This window comes from Periplaneta americana, chromosome 8, assembly GCF_040183065.1.
Source record: "Periplaneta americana isolate PAMFEO1 chromosome 8, P.americana_PAMFEO1_priV1, whole genome shotgun sequence".
In the NCBI taxonomy this organism is placed as follows: domain Eukaryota; kingdom Metazoa; phylum Arthropoda; class Insecta; order Blattodea; family Blattidae; genus Periplaneta; species Periplaneta americana.
The window spans coordinates 91304470-91327145 of NC_091124.1; the positions used below are offsets into that span (position 1 = coordinate 91304470).

A 22676-nucleotide genomic window follows, 5' to 3' on the forward strand; every position below is an offset into this window, starting at 1 on the left:
CCTATTTGCAATAATATGTCCCTTTGGAATAGTTGTAATTTTTATTACTTTTGAGACTAAACAAAAAGCAATCGCTTTCCAATTCGAACACCTGCTGAATGCTTTATGGTCGCTGGAGTGCGTGCGAACTTGGGTGATGAAATAACAGATAACAGAACAATATGTTACGTGCCGGGGTCAATTCAGCGAGGTCCGCTATTTATTCAGTCATTGGCATTGTCATCAAACGCAGAGAGCGTCGTTTCAACAATTTTTCCGGCAACTAGTTGAATTTTGTTCGGATAATGTTTTGTTGTTATGGCAACCAGTAGCAATGAACCTGTGTGATGATTTCCTGCGGTTAGTTGCGCCAAGAGCCGCGAGGGGGCAACATGTGAGAGTGGCGGGGAGTGCATACAAGAGATTCTCACAGGTCAACCAGTCATAAGAAAAGTCGGGCCATCGCGGACAGAGCGAGATGACCGCGAGTCACAACTTGGGCCTGACGTCTTGTGGTGCCAGACGTGTTACGATTGAGTGTTGAGTGGCGGTCCATTTTGAACAGGGCTTTGTTAAGAACGATACTGACGCAAAATAAGCTAGTTTGTGGTAAAGACTGTGCGTGTTTTATTGAAAACGAGTGGCATTTCGTTAGTTATATTAGGTATAAAAATTTTCGGTGTTTTATTTTGATATATTAAAAATAACAGATTTGTAATCTCGATGTGTGATTTTCAAACTACTTTAAAATCATAAACTACTTCTTGGAATTTTATCACTCCAACGTGTTACATTGTCGTAGCTTCTTTTACATGTTTAAAATTTCACTTTCGAGACGAAGTCAGCTACAGCACAAACATAAAATTCTATTATTTATCTTAAATTTAAAATAGTCACACAAATTCTCGAGAGATTTGAACCACTAACACAAAGTAATCGAGAGAATTGTGCAATAAAAAGTATTCGCACTTGAGTTGTGAAGGCTGTAACAGAATTAATTCGTGCAGACGTACAAGTCTCGGATCAGCGACTCTGCAAGGTGACGATCACATCCGCCACGATCATGATCACAGGTGAGTACGACACGCTTTAACGTGCACTGTGCCATTGTTGCAAGTAAGAAGCGAACAATCCGACCACATAATCGAGGAAGTGATTTCGCATTTTTTAATTTAAAGGTTGTTATTGTTTCTTGGTGCTAACAAGGCGTGACTAGAAATTTTAATCAAGGTATTATCTGACTGATTTACATATTGTTAGAAATTAACTTCCGTTTTATTGCAGTAATTTATATTCAGAAATTAAAATTTAGAATGAATGTCACCCAGGTGACACATACTTTCTCATATTTCTCAGAATTTAAAGTATTTGATTTCCATCAATTTATAACAACGTATTATTACTGAATTTCGTACATGAAAATCGAAACATATTTAATTTATATTCACATAAATACAAAACCAAAAGATCAGACAACATGTGCTTGACAGTTCCTAAATGTACTACAACTGTAGCATATAATCACAGTAGCAACTTCGATCCAAGGCTTTATTACATGATAATAGATAAATTCCCAAACATACAATTTGCTTATGCTCCTTATTTAAAAAAAACTATTAAAAATTGCTGTTAAAAGAGAAAATTTAAAATTCAATTATTGTGATATGTGTTTTTTCTTCTTTTTTTTCTTTTATTACTTTTTATTCTGTTATTCAATAAAATGTCTTAACATTAACTTATGTGGAATGTCCCCTGAGCACGAGTATGTAACTTACTCTTTCTGGGGGTGCTAGAGAGTTCTTATATAAAAAAAATCAATATGAATATTTGTTCTGGCAATAAAGTATTATTATTATTATTATTATTATTATTATTATTATTATCATTATTATTATTATTATTATTATTATTATTATTATTATTATTAGTATTATATGTTTTACTCATTTCGCTACAATTCAAATCCTTTAAGATGTTGTAAACTCATATTACTCTTTATAGCTTATTTCTAGAAGTATCATATTATGAAAATCAACTGAAATCGCTACACACAAGAAGCTACACCACAATTGTCTGGATTTTTATAATTTATGGTTTATTTTCCTGAGTTACAATTTAAAAATTGTAAATGAAATAATTCACTGTACACCGAATAAGAAGATACATTAGTATTATGAATTATATATGAAAGGAATTTTTGAAATACCAAGAAATAATACATTTCACTTAATTTATAAACTGAACAGTTTAAGAGGAAATAGAATTTGACTTTGGTGAAAATTTTTACTTTTACTTTTTATTTTTCCAAATTATTATTTGGTTTCCCCGCTTTAAAATGATATAGCACATATGGCTATAGTAAAATTATATCCATTTTAATTTTTCGATTTTTTTAGAAAGGATGTAGAAGTTATAATTTTATCCCACATTTTCCAAAAATTTACGGATATTGGACGGAAAATTATGTATTTTTTATTTTACCAATTTATTCTTTGATTTTCCCTTTTTAAAATGATCACATAAGCCTATGATTATACTAACATTATATGCATGTTAATTTTTCGTTTTTCTGAGAAGGGGACGCAATACATGTAGGCCTATAACTATAAGTAGACATGCGTTATTTTAACGCCTTTTTTCTTGATTTTGTGTTTTTTTACACAAAAGAGACCTTTTCTTAGTTTCTATTTAATCTAGGAAGATAAAAATTTCAGGAATTGTTTATTTGTATGTTTTACATGTACTGAAACAACGTTGTTGAATTTTTTATAATTTTTGGAGATATTATAGAGGGTAATGCACTGAAAAATCGTTGAAAAATATATGAATGGGGAAAAAATTATTTCTCAGTAAAGAAAAAACTTAAAGAAAAACTACTATTCCAGCATAAAATCAAATTATGTGTTCATGGTTTGTAAAAAAATCAGCAGTCTAGCTTCAACAGTTTTCGAGAAAAAGTTCCTTATGTAACAGATAATTTAACATTGTCAAGATAGAAAATTCCGTATCCCTTTAACTACAGTATGTCATTAATTATGCACAAATTCACATAAAATTACTACCCGTATCTAGTAATCATTTATAGCATCAATTTCCTATTCATGAAAATCTGTATTAAAGTGATATAAATGTAAGTGAATTATAATGATATTCTAACTATTTTCCTTTCTTTTCATATTCCGAAATACTGAAGTTAAATTGCCTCAGTGGTAATTAGCCCAAATATAAAAAAGGAGGTTTCCAACTATAATCCCTTAAACCTTTAAAAATAAAGATCCTCAATCGCGAGTGCTGTCATCTGGCAGGAAGATATAAAAAAGTCAGAATAAAACCGAAACAAACTATGTAAAAAATTATATTTACGATATCATTTAATTTATTTTATAAAATAAATTTCCCTTCTTTACGAACTGTAGGACTATCATTTTCTCTGTCAGTTTATTTTATGGAATATAAAAAAATGAATAATTAAAAATGAAAAAATGGAATAATTAATAAAAATGAAACCATTTTATTCGTTGGTGGTGGTGGTAGTGGTCGTGGTGGTGGTGGCGGTGGTGGTGGCGGTGGCGGCGGCTGCGGCGACGACGACGACGACGACGACGACGATGATGATGATGATGATGATGATGATGATGATGACAAAATGTCTTAGCACAACTTTATCCTGAAAATAAGAAAAAGCTTAGTATTTGCCTGTAGTAGATTTTAGACTCGTAAAGAGGGTCGAACTCAAAATATGTTATGTCTAGACAATTTGCAACCCATGTCAAAATTAAACTCTGCTAGTCATCAACCTTGCTTAGTACCATAATATTCCCTTGGCGCGATAGCCCTTGAAGTGTCAAATCGACTAGCCGGCTGCTGGCCTCACGTCCACTTGTCTCAACAGAGGTAAACGATCATCTAATCAGAACGGAAGTATCGTGTGGTTAGATAGATGATCCACCCTGTCATTAATGCTGATTATAACCGCATTTCACGACCTAGCATATCTCCCCAAATTCATCATGACGCTGGATGGACACCGGTCCCATGCACTGGCTCAAATTTCATGAGAAAATTCCTTCCTCACGAGGGATCGAACCAGCGCTCATTCCGTAACGTGAGTCGTAGACACGATATCTTTCGACGCGGGACATCATCCTACCATGGAAATAATTTTTTACTAATCCCATTCTAAAGAGAATAAATGAAAGGTCCACGGAAAGAACAAGGTTTTGTTTACTTTTTGTTTATTTTTGTTTTTTGGTTCCATCTGTTAGCTCATAAAGTGAACTATCTTCTTACTAAATCAGAATGGCAAAAAGCCTGCGTTGCAACATGGTAACGTAAACTAAATGAGATGTAAACTAATGATGTCTTATCAGTGTATTAAAGTTAAGAAATGCTCTCTTGTAAAATTTAAGAAAGTGACTTAGCATGTACTTTCCGTGGATCCTTCAAAATACAATTCATATCGGCGCAATAATACACCACGGAAAGGTCCGAGTTACCATTTCGAAGACGTAGATGACACATAGCCTGCTTCTTGATTAGGCTTATAGGCCTGCGTTTTATGCGTTACGTAAAAATTTAATTATTTTATCACTTTGCTAATGATGTTACTGTTTATAATATATACTCGTATTTTTAAAGCATTATATTGATGGCCCAGTTCAAAAGGGAACAATTGAAAATTTAAATTTAAATGTCATGTTGAAAATTCAGATAAGTTCAAATTGTAATATAAAATAGTTTTGTACAATTTTCAGTCAATCACTTATCTAAGTGTGAAAGCAGAAATAAATTCTGTCACATCAATTAAAAATTACATTAAGTATCACGAATATTTTCGACTTTTCATATGTCATCTTCAGGTGATATAGTTAGCTGACAAATACACTTGAATATAGGTGAAAGCAGTACAGTGGTAAAACATATACGTAAGTAATTTAAACCATGCATGCTCATTTTAAAGCAAAGTGGTTATGAGTTATAGCATCATACATAGTGTTGGATTAAAGCAATCAGATAAAATAAACAATCAAATGAGTAAGGCTACAATAATTATTTGTTGCATCAAATATAGCAATTTGTATGCCAGTGTTTAAAAATTAAAATTGTTTAAAATAGACTGGAGACTCAGATGTCATATTATGTCCATTTGTGATACAATGTTCAACATGGTGAATTCTATGAGGAGTGGATATAATATTGTATTTTCCCAGTCTCTCGCAGCAATGAATGGCATTAATACAGGGACATCATTTTATTTTTACTTCAATTTGTATTGTACCTGAGTTTTTGAATGTACTTCACTCCTACCCCTTCTACTAACCGTCAATCGTCCTCCACACAGATCCGAGACCGCATATACAGTCATAGTACCCTTACGGTCATAGTAAACAGTACGTTCCAAAAATGTGTTTGCATTTTTCAGTGACGAAAGAGCTTTCAATATTGAATCATTTTCGCACAGGTACTGTCATCCGTTTGCCTATGTCGCATCCCGGTTTCCACCACCAGCTTTTATTCGCCAGCTAGTAGCTGGGCTATCTTAGCTCTTTTCTGAGAACATTAATTTCTGTTGGGAATTGGACGTCTACGTAATATTATACAATTGTTTAAAATAACTTAAATAAAAGGGCCCCGTTAAGTAATTAACTACCACGTTATTTCCTCCCTTTCTACGACCCTACGACATAACCACTTGGACGGACAGTAGATAGTATGTCTGAGTAATTCTATCTTTTCGGATGGAGCAGAAGTGAAGACTGAATTTACAGTACGTAAGGTACTCTTTTATAGAGAAGGTACAGAATTATTTCAACATGAGTTACTAGTACGAAGGACGAAACTGGTAATTGGGATTAGGTACAATAGTCTATAGTGCGATAATATGCACATTAGAACTGAAGCCTGTATCGAAATGAATGGTCACCATTTTAAAAAATGTGAGTAAATATCCATATTATGATTATTTTTCAATTTAACTTCATTCTCTATAGGCCTATTGTACGCTAATGTGCTGTAGGCAGTATAATATACACTGCATAATGAATACGTCCACATGGACAGCTCAGTTTGTGAGTAAAAACACTCATTGTTAATACTGTGCTGTATTTTGATTAAACAAAAACCTAATGAAAATGATCAAACTCAAAATCGTGATATTTCCTAGTTTACGTAAATGGATGAACTACTTTTCTTCCCTCCTATACCTAGTAAAGTGATTTGTTTGTGTTTTACGCCAGTATCATCGAACTCCAGTCGTGGAAGGGGGTAGCAAACGGCGTTGATCCAGAGGTATAGCCAAGTAAATATTAAAAATGTTAGTAAAAATAAAATGATGTCCCTGTGTAATAAGTATGCAGTAGGAGCTTTCAGATTTTGCAGCCTTCTCATCGTTGCGTTACATTGCCTTATATAGGGCCTATTAACGATCCGTATTAGTTTTAAGGTCTTGGAGCTCTAAACCCTGAGATTCAGCAACTACTCGTCTGGGGATCGGACCTGGCTTTGTCAGAGTTGAAGCAGGATGGCCCGCCTGTCAGCATCGGATTAACGAATGCCACAAGAGTCTACTGTAAGTCTCTCTGTACATGGATCCATCCCGGGTCCGGCTCTCGAAAAGCTAGCCCCGTTTCGTCATTTGATTTGTTGTGCTAAAATGTGGCATTCCGCAAATTTATCACATAAACATAGAATCTTGTTATTAGTTAGTTCAGAAATTCTCAGAATATAAGGATGGAAAGGATAATAGGAAGGAATACAACACAACACAAATAAATATATCGTGTAATTTGGAGAAGACAGTATCCTGATCTTAGGCTGCAATAGTATAATACGTTACAACGTTGGGAAGTGGTTTTACAAAATTTATTTATTTATTTATTTATTTATTTATTTATTTATTTATTTATTTATTTATTTATTTAAATTTAAATATACAGAATTAAGAATATAATTACAAACAAACAAGAGAAATAGAAATAAAATAATACAAGCGGGAATAAGTTTGAAAAATGAGCAGAGCAAGTTTTTCAATTTCCGAGATTTTATAATGCAATTCACAAACATAATTATATTGTATAACATTTTTTGCACGATCATATTTTCAAAATTGCAAATACAATCTATTTTGCATTGAAAATTTGGAGCAATATTATTTCAAAGCCTACGCAAAACTGCACTGTAATGGTAACTAAGTAACAGTAAATGCATTGCAATGGGTCTATTTCATTATAAATAAATAAATAAATAAATAAATAAATAAATAAATAAATAAATAAATAAATAAATAAATATATATATATATATATATATATATATATATATATACACACACAGTATATGTAAACTATATTATAGTTTTAAGTTATGACGAATGGTTTCCCTAGCAATAAGTTTCTGTGTGGAAATTCTAACTTCCAAGGCCTAACAACAATAGCTGTAAATACAACAAAAAAACACGACCGTGTAAAAAAATCTATTTCCTGTTTTCAAAATCTATGTTTGTTTAGTCAACTGTCCGACGACAGGTCTGAATCTCATAACACCAATAAGACATCACTCATGAGGCAACCAAGCCAGGAGATAATGGAGTAGAGCGACCAGTTCCTTTCACCCTCCATTGCATACATCACTGACTAGATACATATTACACTAGTCAGACTTCAGATGTAGACAAACAATTAGGCCTATTGTTCTTTCTCTGACACATATCGTCAAGTGAGATTGCTGCCTAATAATAGATGTAGGTACATAGCAGCCAGAACCTCAATCAGAGGTATCAAAATCTATAATATCAGGATTATTATTTCGTTGTGCTGTCGTTTTCAGCCTTTAATTATAAAATAGTGAATAGTTTCCTTCATTATCACTACTTTTCTTTTCTCTTTTTGTACGGAGGAGGGATCCGAAGGCTTACACTGCAGCCTGAGGCTTATTGTGCTTACCACCCCTATTCTTGTGAATGATTGGGTAGCCGAACGGCCGCGCTCTTGTACAAGTACAGCACGCCGCACCGTGAACTTAACCCGAGCTATTGTATGGATGATGATGATGATGATATGTGAATTAAAGATGGCGAAATGAGTCCGAGGTCCAACGCCGAAAATTACCCAACAATTCTGCTTCAATTGGTTGAGGGAAAACCTCGGAAACAACCCCAACCAGGTAATTCGTCCCAACCAGGATATGAACCCTGGCCCGCTCGTTTCATAGCCAAACGTGCTGACCATACTCCACAGCGGTGGACATTATCACTAATTACGAATTAATTAATTAATTAATTATAAACATACGATTATTAATGGGCCTACTTGTTGCTCGAGTAATAAGGGTGTTTCAGTTAATGACAAAGTGACACAAACTAAATTATTCTACATTTTTACTAATACCTGCATATCCCTTCAGAAATCGAACTCGAGATCGTTATATTTCCAACCTCAATCACTATCATGAAATTGAATGGAATTTAAGGGAGGGGAGCATTATGGCCCAGCACTGCGACCTCTTACGATGTATTGCGCTAACCCTCAAGCTAGGCGCATTCCCAAACCCATACCGGCTGACAATACTAAGGTTCGCTATGTACCCAGGTTTCGAGCAGGCAACCTCCGTGCGAAGACAACCGGCGATCGGGGTATGCTATGGAATGATGACGAAATGGAGAAATGGTGATGGAATGATTTAGATACCGAATATGGGGATAAACGGAAGAACCCCGAGAAAACCACCAACTGCGACCTTGTCCGCCACAAGTGTTGAAAAATCCCAGACCTGGGCAGGCGTAACACGCCGGACGTCTGACAACTCAGCCACCGCAGGGGTCCGCTACCTTCTACTAGGTATACACATTAAATTCAGAGGAAAATAATCAAAAAAGTTCTTCAGTGACATAATCATTGCTTCGTCTCTTCAAAACAATAATAAATAGTTCTGAAATAATTGATTGTCAACTGAAGGCAATAGTAACAGACATTTCGCAAGTAAGCAATTTGAGAATGAAAAAGTGTGGGTAAACAGCCGCAAGAACTGTCCTGTCCAGCATCCGGTGAGTTGCTGTTAATAATGTAATTAGTGTCCACGGAACATTACAACTTGAGAAACAATGGTTAATTTACAGGGCTAGGCCAGAACAAATAAACCGTTGACGCCCACGCAATTGCCCCATCTGATTCTCGATCCTAAAACTGTACACGTCTGTTCCAGCTATTCCACGTGTAGGCCTATATAACTGCATTATAATCAATTCTAGCAAGTGTTATGCTGCCCTCCCATGGAAAGGAATGCTTACAAAACGCGCATTTGCGCGTACAGTGTATAACATAAATTGTATGTATGTATGTATGTATGTATGTATGTATGTATGTAGTTGTTATTTAACGACGCTGTATCAACTACAAAGTTATTTAGTGTCGATGAGATTGTTGATAGCGAGATGATATTTGGCGAGATGAGGCCGAGGATTCGCCATAGATTACTTGGCATTCACCTTATGGTTGGGGAAAACCTCGGAAAAAACAAAACCAGGTAATGAGCCCAAGCGGGAATCGAACCCGCTTCCGAGCGCAGGCAAGCGCTTTAACCGACTGAGCCACGCCGGTGGCTGGTTGTATGTATGTATGCATGTATGTATGTATATATGTATGTATGTATGTATGTAGGCCTATAATGGATATAAGCCTATACAGTACATACTGTACGTCTGAATGCTAAAGAATCTAATTATGGGTACAAGCCGAACAATAAAATGGATATGAAAACAAATTAAAATTTTAAACCGACAAAGATAAAAATTACATTAAACAACTATGAGTATAAAGTCCCTGAAAATAATTATCAATATGTCTCACTTTTAACAATTTAATAAAATATATTGGTATTGTAAACAAGAATTAAAGAATGCCTTTTTAACTTCAGAGAAAAAAGTTATTATAGTCTACAATTTTCATTAATATCATGTACATACAATATAATTATATATGAATGTACAGTTCCAGAAAAAAAAAAGTCTGCTAATTTTATGAGTTCCAGATACAACACATTTCGCTTGTGTGTGTGTGTATGTGTGTGTGTGTGTGTGTGTGTGTGTGTGTGTGTGTGTATATTGAGGACCACGTAAGAGTAGTTCCTAAAAGGCTATTTTGCTCGTCTCTTCAGTGTTGCCAACTAATACCAGACATCACCAAAAGAAGGTAAAATCACAATGCCAGGTACTGAAATAATAATAATAATATTAATAATAATAATAATAATAATAATAATAATACCGCATTAACAATAAGAATGTCTTGTTTATTTACCACATCGCATTTTTATTTTGAGAGATATTTTCTAAATGGTTCAATAATCTGTGAAATTTTATATTCTCTTCCTGAACCTCTCGCATATTATGTTGGTAATTAGCAGACTAGTATGACCTAATATTAAAATGTATTTCGTACGACAACATGAAATTCATTGCTCTGACTAAATAATTTATGATTCATGAGACATAACCTTAACATGTATTTTGTTTGATCACTGGAAATGATTAGTACGAATTCCGAAAACAGAACACCACTTTGAAATGTATAGCCTACTCAAATACTTACTCTTAATAATGCTGCTATTCTAGTTATAATTGCCGTCTCTGTACGCATAATGTCCTTTTCAATGTCGTCTTTCTTCGGTACAATATAGGCCTACATAGTAACTATAACTCCATGAAGTGTAAGTACTTTGAATGGCAAGCATTTTCTTTCTTGGAGAAGTCGCTACCAACAAGCTATTTCCTATCTTTCATAGTTTAATAAAAATCTAAACACGAAAAAAAATCATTCAAATGTGAAATATACTTTTGTCCATTAACTACGTGCATGTTTCATACCAAGTACTGTAGGTCTGTAAGTTATATCTTCTTTAATTACACTTACCTGAATAAAGAGTTGAATTGGAATCACAACGCAACACAACTGAATTATGTATTGATATTAATACTAATACCGGTATTACTAATTATTATTAATTACGTTCAAATTTCGCAAGCTCAGTTACTTACATTTCATCACTTTTCTTGTACTGCAAACCGAAATTATTGCTGCCAACGTAACAGTTAGAAAATAACTGCCAGTTATAGTATTTGTCAGTACCCGAAATTCGGAACAAGTTACTTACTTACTTACTTGCTTGCTTACTTATGACTTTTAGAGAATCCAGAGGTTCATTGCCGCCCTCACATAAGCTCGTCATCGATTCCATCGATTAATCCAGTCTTTACCATCATATCCCACCTCCCTCATGTATTTTAATATTATCCTCTCATCTACGTCTTGGCCTCCCCAAAGATCTTTTCCCTCTGTCCTGCCAACTAACACTTTATATGCATTTCTGGATTCGCCCATACGTGCTACATGCCCTACCCATATCAAACGTCTGGATTTAATGTTCCTAATTATGTCAGGTGAAGAATACTATGAGTGCAGTTGTGCGTTGTGTAACTTTCTCCATTCTCCTGTAACTTCATCCTTCTTAGCCCCAAATATTTTTCTAAGCACCTTATTCTCGAACATTCTTAACCTCTGTTTCTCTCTTAAAGAATAAATTTCCGATTTTTATATTTCCATTTCGTACTATGTTCTGGTCACGAGACATAATCATATACTTTGTCTTTTCGGGATTTATTTCCAAACCTATCTCTTTACTTGCTTCAAGTAAAATTTCCATGTTTTCCCTAATCGTTTATGGATTTTTTCCTAACATATTCACGTCATCCGTATAAACAAGCAGTTGATGTAACCCAATCAATTCCAAACCCTCTCTGTTATCCTGGACGTTCCTAATGGCACATTCTAGAGCAAAGTTAAAGAGTAAAGGTGATAATGCATCTCTTTGCTTTAGCCCGTAGTGAATTCAAATTTCAAATTTATTCATTTAATACATTACACTTGAGCTACATAAGGCATTGGAGCTCGAAAGAGCAGAAGCTCGTGCTCGGTCGCAGTTCAGATCGGTTATACAAAATATATCACAAAATCAAGAGACTTCATTGAGCACAATAACATTAATATATAGTAAAATACATACAGCATGTAATAATATATACAAGTAGAAAATACAAAAGTACATGAATATTAGAGTATCAATTTTTAACTCAATTGGCTTAAAAGAAATACAAAACAATTAAATAATTAATCTAATTTGTTTCCTAAATCCATGTGTGTTAAATGTAATTAGTCCAGGCTAAACTCTAATTAATGCATTATATATTCTGGGTCCAAAAATTCTGCTGTGTTTTAATCCAGCAGTTGTGTGGCATTTGACGGTGTTTAGAAAGAAACTGTATTTTTGTCTCTTACAGTATTCAAGAGGATTAAATTTAAATTTATTGTGATTTTTATGGAAATAAATCAGCAATGTTTGTTTATAAATTTGTTCTAGATTTGATACACCAAATTCCTGAAAAATTAATTTTGTTGATAATCTAAAGGATTATATAGATCAATTTTGATAATTGTTTGGAGCAAATTTGAAGGGTGGAGTGTCGATTTTGCCATTCCTCCCCAACCTAATATACCATACTGAATTATTGATTGAAACAGAGCTAAGTACACGGTACGCAGAACATAAGTAGGTAAATAAGAACGTAGAATGGAAAATTTGTCAGTTGTTTTACGCAATCTGATACACGGGAAGGAGATATGCTTGTCCCATTTTAAATGTTGGTCAATAATAATACCTAAATATTTAACTTGTGAGGATATAATCAAGGCGTGACATGAGCAAGTAGGTAGGTTACAATCATGTATTGTTATATTTCTATTATTAATTATTTTTAGTTGTTCAAGGCCATGTGCTGTTAATGAAAATGGTACTAATTTTGTTTTAGAAACGTTCAAAGTAATAAGTGAGCATCCAGCCATTCTTTAATAATGTTAATACCACTATTAGAATTTTTATATGTTTCATTCCAGCAAGAACCGCTAAATAAAACCACTGTAACATCAGCATAAGAATAGGTCTACAGAGTACCAGAATATTTCTCAATGTCAATTTTAAGTAAATCATTGACATATATTAAAAACAAAACAGGACCTAAAATCGTCCCTTGAGGTACACCTATATCAATATTACGTGATTCACTAAGTCAAGGTGATCATTGATTTTAGTTGATTGAGTTCTGTTTTTAAGTAAGATTTAAATAATTTTAAAGCCAATCTATTAATTCCCAATCTATCCATTTTCTCTAAAAGTATATTGTGATTGTATCGAAGCAATTGAAAAAGAATTGAAAAAAAATCATCCGACAGAAACTAGCCTATACGGACTCTGCTGCGTTTCACTGAGGCACATTTTAATTAATCGAACTAGTTTCTTGGTAATACCAAGTTCAATAAGAATACTATATAAAACTTTTCTCTTAACCGAATCATATGCCTTTTTGAAATCTATACATAACTGATATACCGGTACTGTATCCTTTCGGAACAAAGTTGGTAAAAGAAAATTCAACCTGACAACTAGAAAATCAATACAATCCACTAGCATATGTAGTAATAGGGAAAAATGGTTAGGTTTTTCCCTTAGGATATTAAGTAAGCTGATCCTGATTATATTCTACTTCTGGACAGTCGTGTGAAACTTCTTGCCTACATGCAGGTGAACTTTCATTAAGACTCGAGCCATTTTTTTGCTTATACTGTACCACAGTTATGGCCAAAAGTCGCACAAGTACCGCTCGTCACAGTTCGAGTCTTGGAAACCACCTCTCCCTACGGGATGATTGACATGTTTACCGTACTGCATACTCAATGTTGTATTCTTCGTATTCTCAGTAGCGTCTCGTAGAACAGATAACGTTTAACGTAACAAACATGGAGCTAAGGAAGCGAAGAAACAGAAAAGATGTTACTTTGACAAAGAATGGCAAGATCAATTTTTTTGTTGTGAAGACGATGACCACATTCGATGTTTGATGTACTCTTTCTAAATTAATTTATTGGAGTGGAGATTTGTAAGAAAAATGTGGGCTTATGTGAGGGCGGCAATAAACCTCCGGGTTCCTTAAAAGCCATAAATAAATAATATGAAGTACGGTTTTAACCCGAATTTCAGAATTGAAAAATCTCGTAACTTTCTTTCTGACCGACTCCAAGTTTAAACTGGAAGACAGGTTTCGTAGCCTTGAATGTATTTTGAAATTATCGTAATTGACTGACATTTGAAGTTATCTGAATGGGCTGAAATTAAATATGTAAGACTCAGATACCATTATTTTTAAAGATAGGAACAGATTTGAGGGGCATGATAAAATTGTACTTGTCGATACAAGGGTGGTCAGGGAAATTCTTTTGTTAGCTCTCTAGCTTGATCGATTTGTTCTAGATCGTTGGAGAAGAAGTACCAGCTCAGGTCCTCGCTGTTGTTACTCATTTGGAGCTATATCGTTATTTGTCTAAGGAATTATATTTCAATCAGAGATCAGAATAACTAAGTCATGAATTCCTTTATGAATAATTTTCTAATATAGCAGAAATTTTACAGAAGAGAAAGAGCTTTGAACTACTCTTAAAACTGCTGATATTACGATATTTCTGGATTCAAATAAGTGACATCCCAAGATATTAAAAATAGTTGTTTAAATATCTTAAAGAAATCCATAGGCATTTTACATAATCATTTATATAGTGTTTAATCTTTTAAACTTTCTAAATTGCATATTGTACTACGATTGCTAGCCACTGTATTGATTTTTCTCTCTATTCCATATATGCATTTCTTAAATTGCTTTCCGGACCTATATGGTCACCTGTTATGACATGTGGATTTTATTATTATTATTATTATTATTATTATTATTATTATTATTATTATTAAGGACATGGCAACAAAAACGGTTAAATATTTAACTTCATTACAGACAACTTATTTGCGCTAGAAATAAAAAAAAACAGTTATTGGCTTAGTGTTGATCTTGATTAAAATTTTGGATTACCACCAATGACTCAATGTTCAATAGTTCACCACTAAGATTCGACAACAGTTTTCTCATTAAAAGTGTGTCTCCAGAGTTTGATAAATTGAACTTTCTTTTTGCAGAATGCTCTTCCTTTCCTTAATGATTATGTAACAATATTTTTATATTGAATTTCTTTGAGAGAATGTTTTTCCGTAACTGAAGAAGTACATCTTTCTATATTACCCTAACGTAAAGTGGGCCTTTTTCAAACTGTTGAGAATGCGTAAAGAAGATAAAGTAGGTTTTTTTCCAAACTGTGGTATTTAAATAGTTCATAAACTCATTCTGTAATAGTACGTATATTGCGATACAAGCGTGGTAAGTGCATTACAACAGAATCGAGGAAAAGTTAGAGAAGACGAGACCGGTCTTAATAAAAATAAATTATTATTAATAATTTTAATATAAATAAATAAGCCTAGTTTGTTTTTGGACGCTAACATTTTCATGTGTGATCACCGTTTATTTGTCGATAGGTGTCATCCATTTGTTATTATTCGTATTTGTCGATAGGTGTTATTCATTTGTTATTATTCGACGATTGTGAAAATGTTGTAATAAAATAAATTATAGAATTAGTTTTGTCTTCAAAGAAGTAGGTAGGTGACACATTAATCATATATCAATAAACATCATATAGGAAATGTTTGTAGGTGACACATTAATTATACATCAGTGTAAATAAATTGCATACCGGTATAAGTTAATGCTTGAATACGTATTTTACTCCATGGATGTTTTCGCATTCAGCCACGACCCCATGAGTGGCGCTCAGAGCAACAATCGGGAGTCGTCAGAAATGGTTTTCACGCTTACGTCTTATCTATTTACTATCTATTATCTTATTCCCTCCGGCCTCCCAACTAACATTCTATATGCATTTCTGGATTCGCCCTTACGTGCTACATGCCCTGCCCACCTCAAACGTCTGGATTTAATGTTCCTAATTATGTCAGGTGAAGAATAAAATGTATGCACTTCTGCGTTATGTAACTTTCTCCATTCTCTTGTAACTTTATCCCTCTTATCTCCAAATATTTTCCTTAGTACCTTATCCTCAAACACTCTTAACCTCTGTTCCTCTCTCAAAGTGAGAGTCCAAGTTTCACAACCATAAACAAGAACCGATAATATACCTAATTGTTTTATAAATTCTAACTTTCAGCTTTTTTGATAGCAGACTGAATGTTAAAAGCTTCTCAACCGAATAATAATACGCATTTCCCATATTTATTCATAGTATTATAAAAGGTGTTTCTGATAATTTGTCATTTTTTCGCAAGGAGTGCTTGAAATCTAACTGCCATGATTTTATAAAATTAATATACAGTATTTATTACTTCATTAGGAATAGTGCTCAACTCGTGGAAATTTTCTTTTATGCCTACGAATGGAGCAATGAAATCACTCAACTGATAATGCCACCGCTTTAAGTTTTCTTATAGTCAACTATTCTTACCACACGTGACTCTTGATTTGACAGTAGAGACTAATACATATTTATTCAAAAATTTTCCTGATCATAAAACTGTTGTTCTTCTCCTTCTGTTAATTCCACACACAAAAGACAAAATCCTCATATAATGGCCTCTCAAATTTGTAATATATAAAAGTAATTAGATGTGAAATGTTTACGTCAATACTGTCATTTTTTAAAATGTACTGTGGTGCCTTATTCCATCAAGGGGTTCCTTTAGATTTTCATCCATTTCATTGACACTATGCTTAACTGTTTGACAGTAATATGGAGTATAGCGACTTAGGTGTTTTTCATGCAAAACTGTACGTACATATTCTCAGTTAGCATTAAAATCCTGTGATATGGACACATCCTAAGATTAATACAACAGTAACTCAGTCAGATGGATAATTCTTACCAAAGAGGGTCATGGTTAGATTTTTCTAAATGTCCGTGAGATTTATAGTGAAAAATGGTTAGCCCTATGTGACAATTTTTCCTCAGAATATTTCTTCTCCAATTCTTATTTGTCACTAACTTCCTATGGATTATACGTGTAAGCCTTCTGAAATAAAATCTCGTAAAGTCTCCTTTTTTCCTTCTTAAGCATTTCAATTTCTTATGAAGACATAAAACCTCATGTGAGAACATTTGCACATTGTGGGACTTCCTTATCATGTGAGGAACACGGACCATATCCACCACTTAAGACAACATATTCCAATCGCGCATTTAGGACCTGTTCTGATAATCAAATAACATTAGACATTCACAATTAACAGTACTTCGCAAGAGAAATCAATGCATGTAGAAGACTTCTGAGGATTTTTAAGCATCGTAAAAAATTATCGTAAGCAGTGCTTCTTCTTGATCGTTTGTTTAATACAGACCTGCAGAACTGTAGCTCCTCAGAGCGAATGCCTTACTACCCCTTCTTATCCCACCCACCTTTTCTACCAGTGCGATCATGGCGTTCTAGTTACGCTCGGCTGCATCAACATTCATTCTCGCGGCGGCAGGTATATAATACCCTATCAAGAATTACAAATGAACAGATAATAAAATCCTTAGGAATATACCTTTAGAAAGTAACAGAAAAATGAATGAGGGAAATAAGTTAAAAGACATGTAAAATAAATTTTAAAATGTATGTGTGCATACGATGTAAGAAGGTCTACCTATGTATATATCGTCCTATTACTAGTAAAGTCGACTCAGTCCGCTTTTTGTGTAAAATAAGTTAAGTGCAGTCCCCGACTTGTCTTTCCGTGCTCTGTATTCTACTAAAATGAAATAAGTCCGAAATGTTGCATGCAGGCAACAAATCAATTACTTTATTTGAAGAAGATATTATGATTTTTCGTGCATTAATAAAGTTTTAATTCCTGTTTTTACAAAACTTGCATTACTGGTTTTAACTGATTTCACTAGTAATAGGACGATAAATAAATTCACGTTGATAAGTGAGTGATAGCTATATGACCGGATGCCAATGCTGTCATTCAACATTGTAACGAATTCCAGCCAAATAAATAAATAAATAAATAAAAAATAAATGATAAAAATAAATATATATAAATAAATACACAATACGCGTACTGCAGTTTAAAGAGAACTGGAACATGGCACAATCTAAACCCGTGAAGAAATACTACTTCCAAAGGAAATGGGAATATGATTATTATGTTGTTGAAGACGAAAGAATTGCTTGTTTACTGTGTCCCATCCAATTTATTTCTACTTGTCATTTCAATATTAAACCAGATTTCAACAAAGCCCATATTAAGAATTACGGAATGCACAAACTTTCGGGTAAGTTCATTATTACGAACTGTATATTGATTATTTATGTACTGTTAAATTAAGAACGTCACTCGTTGTGTTCATTTTGAATTGAAATTGATATTGACTTTCATGGTTCATTACTTAAATGCTATAAAGTTTGTTTTCATAGGTGATGATAGGAGAGAAAAGTTTTCGAAAATCTAAAGCAGGTTAGGTGCAAAGAAATCTCAAAGAAACTACCAACAGGAAATCTAGCATAATTGTAAACCTTGAAAGGAGATAACGCATTATAAATACAATGAATTTATGACAATCCTTTTTGAAAATTACATGCCGCCACTGATGGACCTTTGCACGGGCAGAGAATATAAACAACTCTATGCGGAAGTGGATCTCCCCAATAGAAGTGGAGTGAGGCTGACGTCATATTTTCCCTACTTACGGGTTCTGCAGGCCTGGTTTAACATTACGCGCAAGGGTACACTCGTGATAATAGTCTACTCATCATGCAAGGCCTTTAAGACCTCTTTTGAAGCTTTTCAAGCATCCAAGAAGAAGATTGAAATAATTGCTCCCCCATGACCATTTCTTGAACAGTATGCAAAGTCATCAATTGAATCAACACAAATATGGACATATAACACGCAAATTGCGAGGAACATTATTCTTCATTGGTTGTTTGTCAACATCGCAAGGCTACTACTCAATATAAAACGCACAATGCCTTTGTAAGATCTTTTGTGAGGATTTTCACTCCTGCACGAAGGCGGTCACAAATATCGGGGCTTCTTGTTTCTGAAGGCTCCTCTTAAGATAACGTATCTCATGACAACACAATGGCTGCGGGATGACTTATCGTTGAATGTAGGTGCACATTTACTATACGTTACATTTTTTCATTCAGACCATTGGCTCAACAGGTTTTAAACGCAAACAGACGACGTCAACATGCTACTGTATCTCCGTACAGTCAGAAGGAAAAGAAAAATTACGTACTGTAGCACATACCTCGTCATCATTGATGGAATTACTAGCGTTGTTGTAAACGACGATATATTCTCGTAAGTTGTCGAAGCTGAATCGTTCTCGCCTATCGCTTAAACAGATTTTGTATTCGAGAGAATTTCTGAAGAAAACCTCTAAAATGGGGATCACTTAATTTCTATAGAGGCATATTTGCACTGAGCATCATGTTGCACATGTCTTTGCAAAAGGTTTCGTTTAGACCCGCACAACTAAATGATGATGATGATGATGATGATGATGATGATGATGATGATGATGATGTAGATGGTTCCTCAGATTTCATTTCAACGCATTTCCTGTGCCATGTACTATAGCCTGAGTTGTTCCGGTTTTTATTTAAATTTTACATACATTACACATGATATTGTCTTCGTTAATGCATAAAATGTCACTCCCATACTTCTTAATTGCATTTCGTATCTCTGAGCGAATTGAACGTTTTGCCTATGACATTATGAATGGATCAGCACAATACTATTCAACTCGTACTAAATACTTGAGCAGGATAACATAACTGCACATATTGCGTTGCAATGTTACTATGAACGGACCGGGGTTCCTTCGTTCTGTACGCTGCTGTACTCGCCAGGTACACAAAAGACGGACGACGCGGCACGTGCCATGTACTCTGATAAGAAACAACTTCACTTTTCCTTAAGTCATCCCGCATACACTGTCTGCTCATGACTTTTTCAACCGATCAAAAAGATCTCACAATTACCGGAATTTCCTGGCCTTGTAATAAATATAACACAACACCTCTGCATGAGCCAAACCAGTATCAACACAAGATGAGGAACATACTGAGTAGCCATGGGAAGGCAGTAATTTTCCATTTTTCCTCTGGGAATCGAACTCAGATTCACTGAATTTGACTTAACATATTTCCAGTCGACTAGTCGCATTGTCTGCACAAAGATAGATAATTTTTTTAGTTATTTAACGATGCTATATAACTACGAGGTTATTTAGCGTCGATGAGATTGGTGATAGCGAGATGGTATTTGGCGAGATGAGGCCGAGGATTCGCCATAGATTATCTGGCATTCACTTTACGGTTGGGGAAAACCTCGGAAAAACCCAACCAGGAAATCAGCCCAAGCGGGGGTCGAACCCGCGCCCGAGCACAACTTCAGACCGGCAGGCAAGCGCCTTAACCGACTGAGCCACGCCGTTGGCTAAGATAGATCAATAAGCGCATCATGATGAAATGTGTGATGATTTCACATTTTATGTTTTCAGTTTCCACTCTGCTCTTGGCAACAGCTGTAATCGTCAGAGGAGGCAATCCCTCGCCCTTCTGGGGCATTCCGGGACCCGTGTTAGTCTACGAACGTCCCATCGATGCCATGGTGGACGTCACAAACGACTTGGGCGTAGCTGTCTTGCAGGTAATAAAGAACTCGTGTTCCAGGAAAACCCTTGCTTGTGTCTGTAACAGGGTCGGAAAAATTCTCGACTTCGCAGTCACACAAGTAATAGGCCTACAGCTTTTAACTTGAACAAGAAGACTGTGTAGGGAGAAGCTGATACTACTGTTTCACGAAAAGTAAATGACTACAATTTCATTTACAATTCATGGCACTTCAATTGTTATAAAATGTTTGGTCTTACCAAAATTTTCCTTCACTACTTTTTCTCTAGAGAGACTGTATTTTAGAATTGTGCTTCCACGGACGGTGTCTGTGATGAAGGTTTTTCCGGATGAGATGCCGTGTTCTACCATTCTATCAGTTGACCACGGCATCTCAGCCCGGAAAATATTCATTACAAAGACTGTATTTTCTTTGCGATACACCATTAAGTGCAGAAATCAAAAACTAAAACAAAAATGTTTGAAACAGTAGCTGATCGTTGATCGAACCGCACACGCAAGCACAAACCCGCGCAAACTCAATTAATAAGTAAGTGATAGAAGAGGAGACTTGGGCTCGATGCATTGATATCAGCCCACCGCTACGCAAGCAACCCGGCCCGGCGAGTGCGGTGACGTCACGGGCTTGTTCCGTGCGAGACTGTGAAGCCCAGTGCGGTGCAGTGCGGAAGCAGTCCATGGGCTGGGCCGTTGTATAGGTCTCTGGTAAGAACATACCTATCTGAACAGATTCTATGTCTCACAACAACAACATAATAAATCACCAACAATTAATTGACTCTTTTTCACCCACATAGTAAGCCTCTGTTTCTACGACTGAACAGGAGCGAGAACTGTTAGAAAGAACTCGTTCATACCCTTCTAAAAATAACTTTCTGCTAATAAAACAGTAAACGTTATCCCCCACAACATTCTCCAAATGTTAAAGACACTAATTCACATTCATCTATGCCTAAATAAACAAGTCGAAATTTGATTTTTGTCCACCTAAATTGGGAAAATTGCACACTGTGCGGTGTGGGTTTGGGAATGCGTCTAGTTTGAGGGTTAGCGCAATAGATCGTAACAGGTCGTACCCCCTCCTGTAAATTCCAATTCCATTCCATCTCATGTGTCTTCGTGTGTTCTTAATTAGGGAATGGGTCTGCGGCACAGATGCGTTAGTGAAATTAGTATTGTAGTATTACCCACTGGGAGACCAGGTAAACATAGTAGGTGTACTCACTTGGGAGGTTTTAATTTGACCCAACAGTATCAGTTGAGTGGTTAAGCACGAAGTTCTAGAAAATTTAAGTGAAGTGATGGCATGAATGGAACGTCAGTCAGATTGTGAACACGTGCATATATTACGTCTTGCCGCCATTAAGCAATATGCTTTAAAGAAATGTTCAAAACAGGTTCAACAGACCAAATTAAGTTACTTATTTTTTATAAAGAATACGTAAAATTTAAGTACTACTCAGTAATTATATTAGATTACAGTAGGTCTAATGAATAAAGTTGCCAATGCAGTTCATAAGAATACTTAACTATTTTCTTTGACAGATATTCCTAAAGGTAGATCTTTTGACTCTAGGCAAGAGTGTTAAAAATTTACTATTATACGGTAGAGTGCGAAATAGTATATTATGAAACAAGCTTAAAATGGTATACTTTATTGCAGGAGTCAGCGAGTTTTCTAATTTTAACGACTGCAATAACTGTATACTATTTTGAACGTGTTTCATACGCTATTTTTGTACGACAGCATTGTAAAACAACTAATAAAGAAACAACGTATTAAATTTGTAATGATGGGTATTTGATACTAGTCATACCTGTGTGCTTCGTTTCACTTGTTATAAATAAATATAAAGTAATTACATAATTAAAATATAACATTTGGTCCAGGGAATATCCGTGTTTGATAGAAGGATAAATCGTTTAATATGTTACTTAATTGAAATTGTATTTAAATGATTAAAATACGATCATTTTGGTCCAGAGAGCACTCAATTGGTGCAAGGCTAATACCTTTAACATGTTTCTTAATTAGATTAGATTAGATTTATTTATTTAACCTGGTA

General features: G+C 34.7%; 1 protein-coding gene across 1 annotated transcript in view; it reads left to right on the top strand.

Annotated features, from left to right (window-relative positions):
- The first annotated feature begins 396 nt into the window (after positions 1–396).
- The window catches only part of LOC138704879 (uncharacterized), a 61944-nt gene continuing 39664 nt past the window's right edge, over positions 397–22676 (top strand). The window contains exons 1-2 of the mRNA XM_069833254.1: positions 397–1052; positions 20478–20626. Coding sequence (XP_069689355.1) covers positions 1043–1052; positions 20478–20626 — 159 coding nt within the window. The 5' untranslated portion in view covers positions 397–1042. The remainder of the gene's footprint in view (positions 1053–20477; positions 20627–22676) is intronic.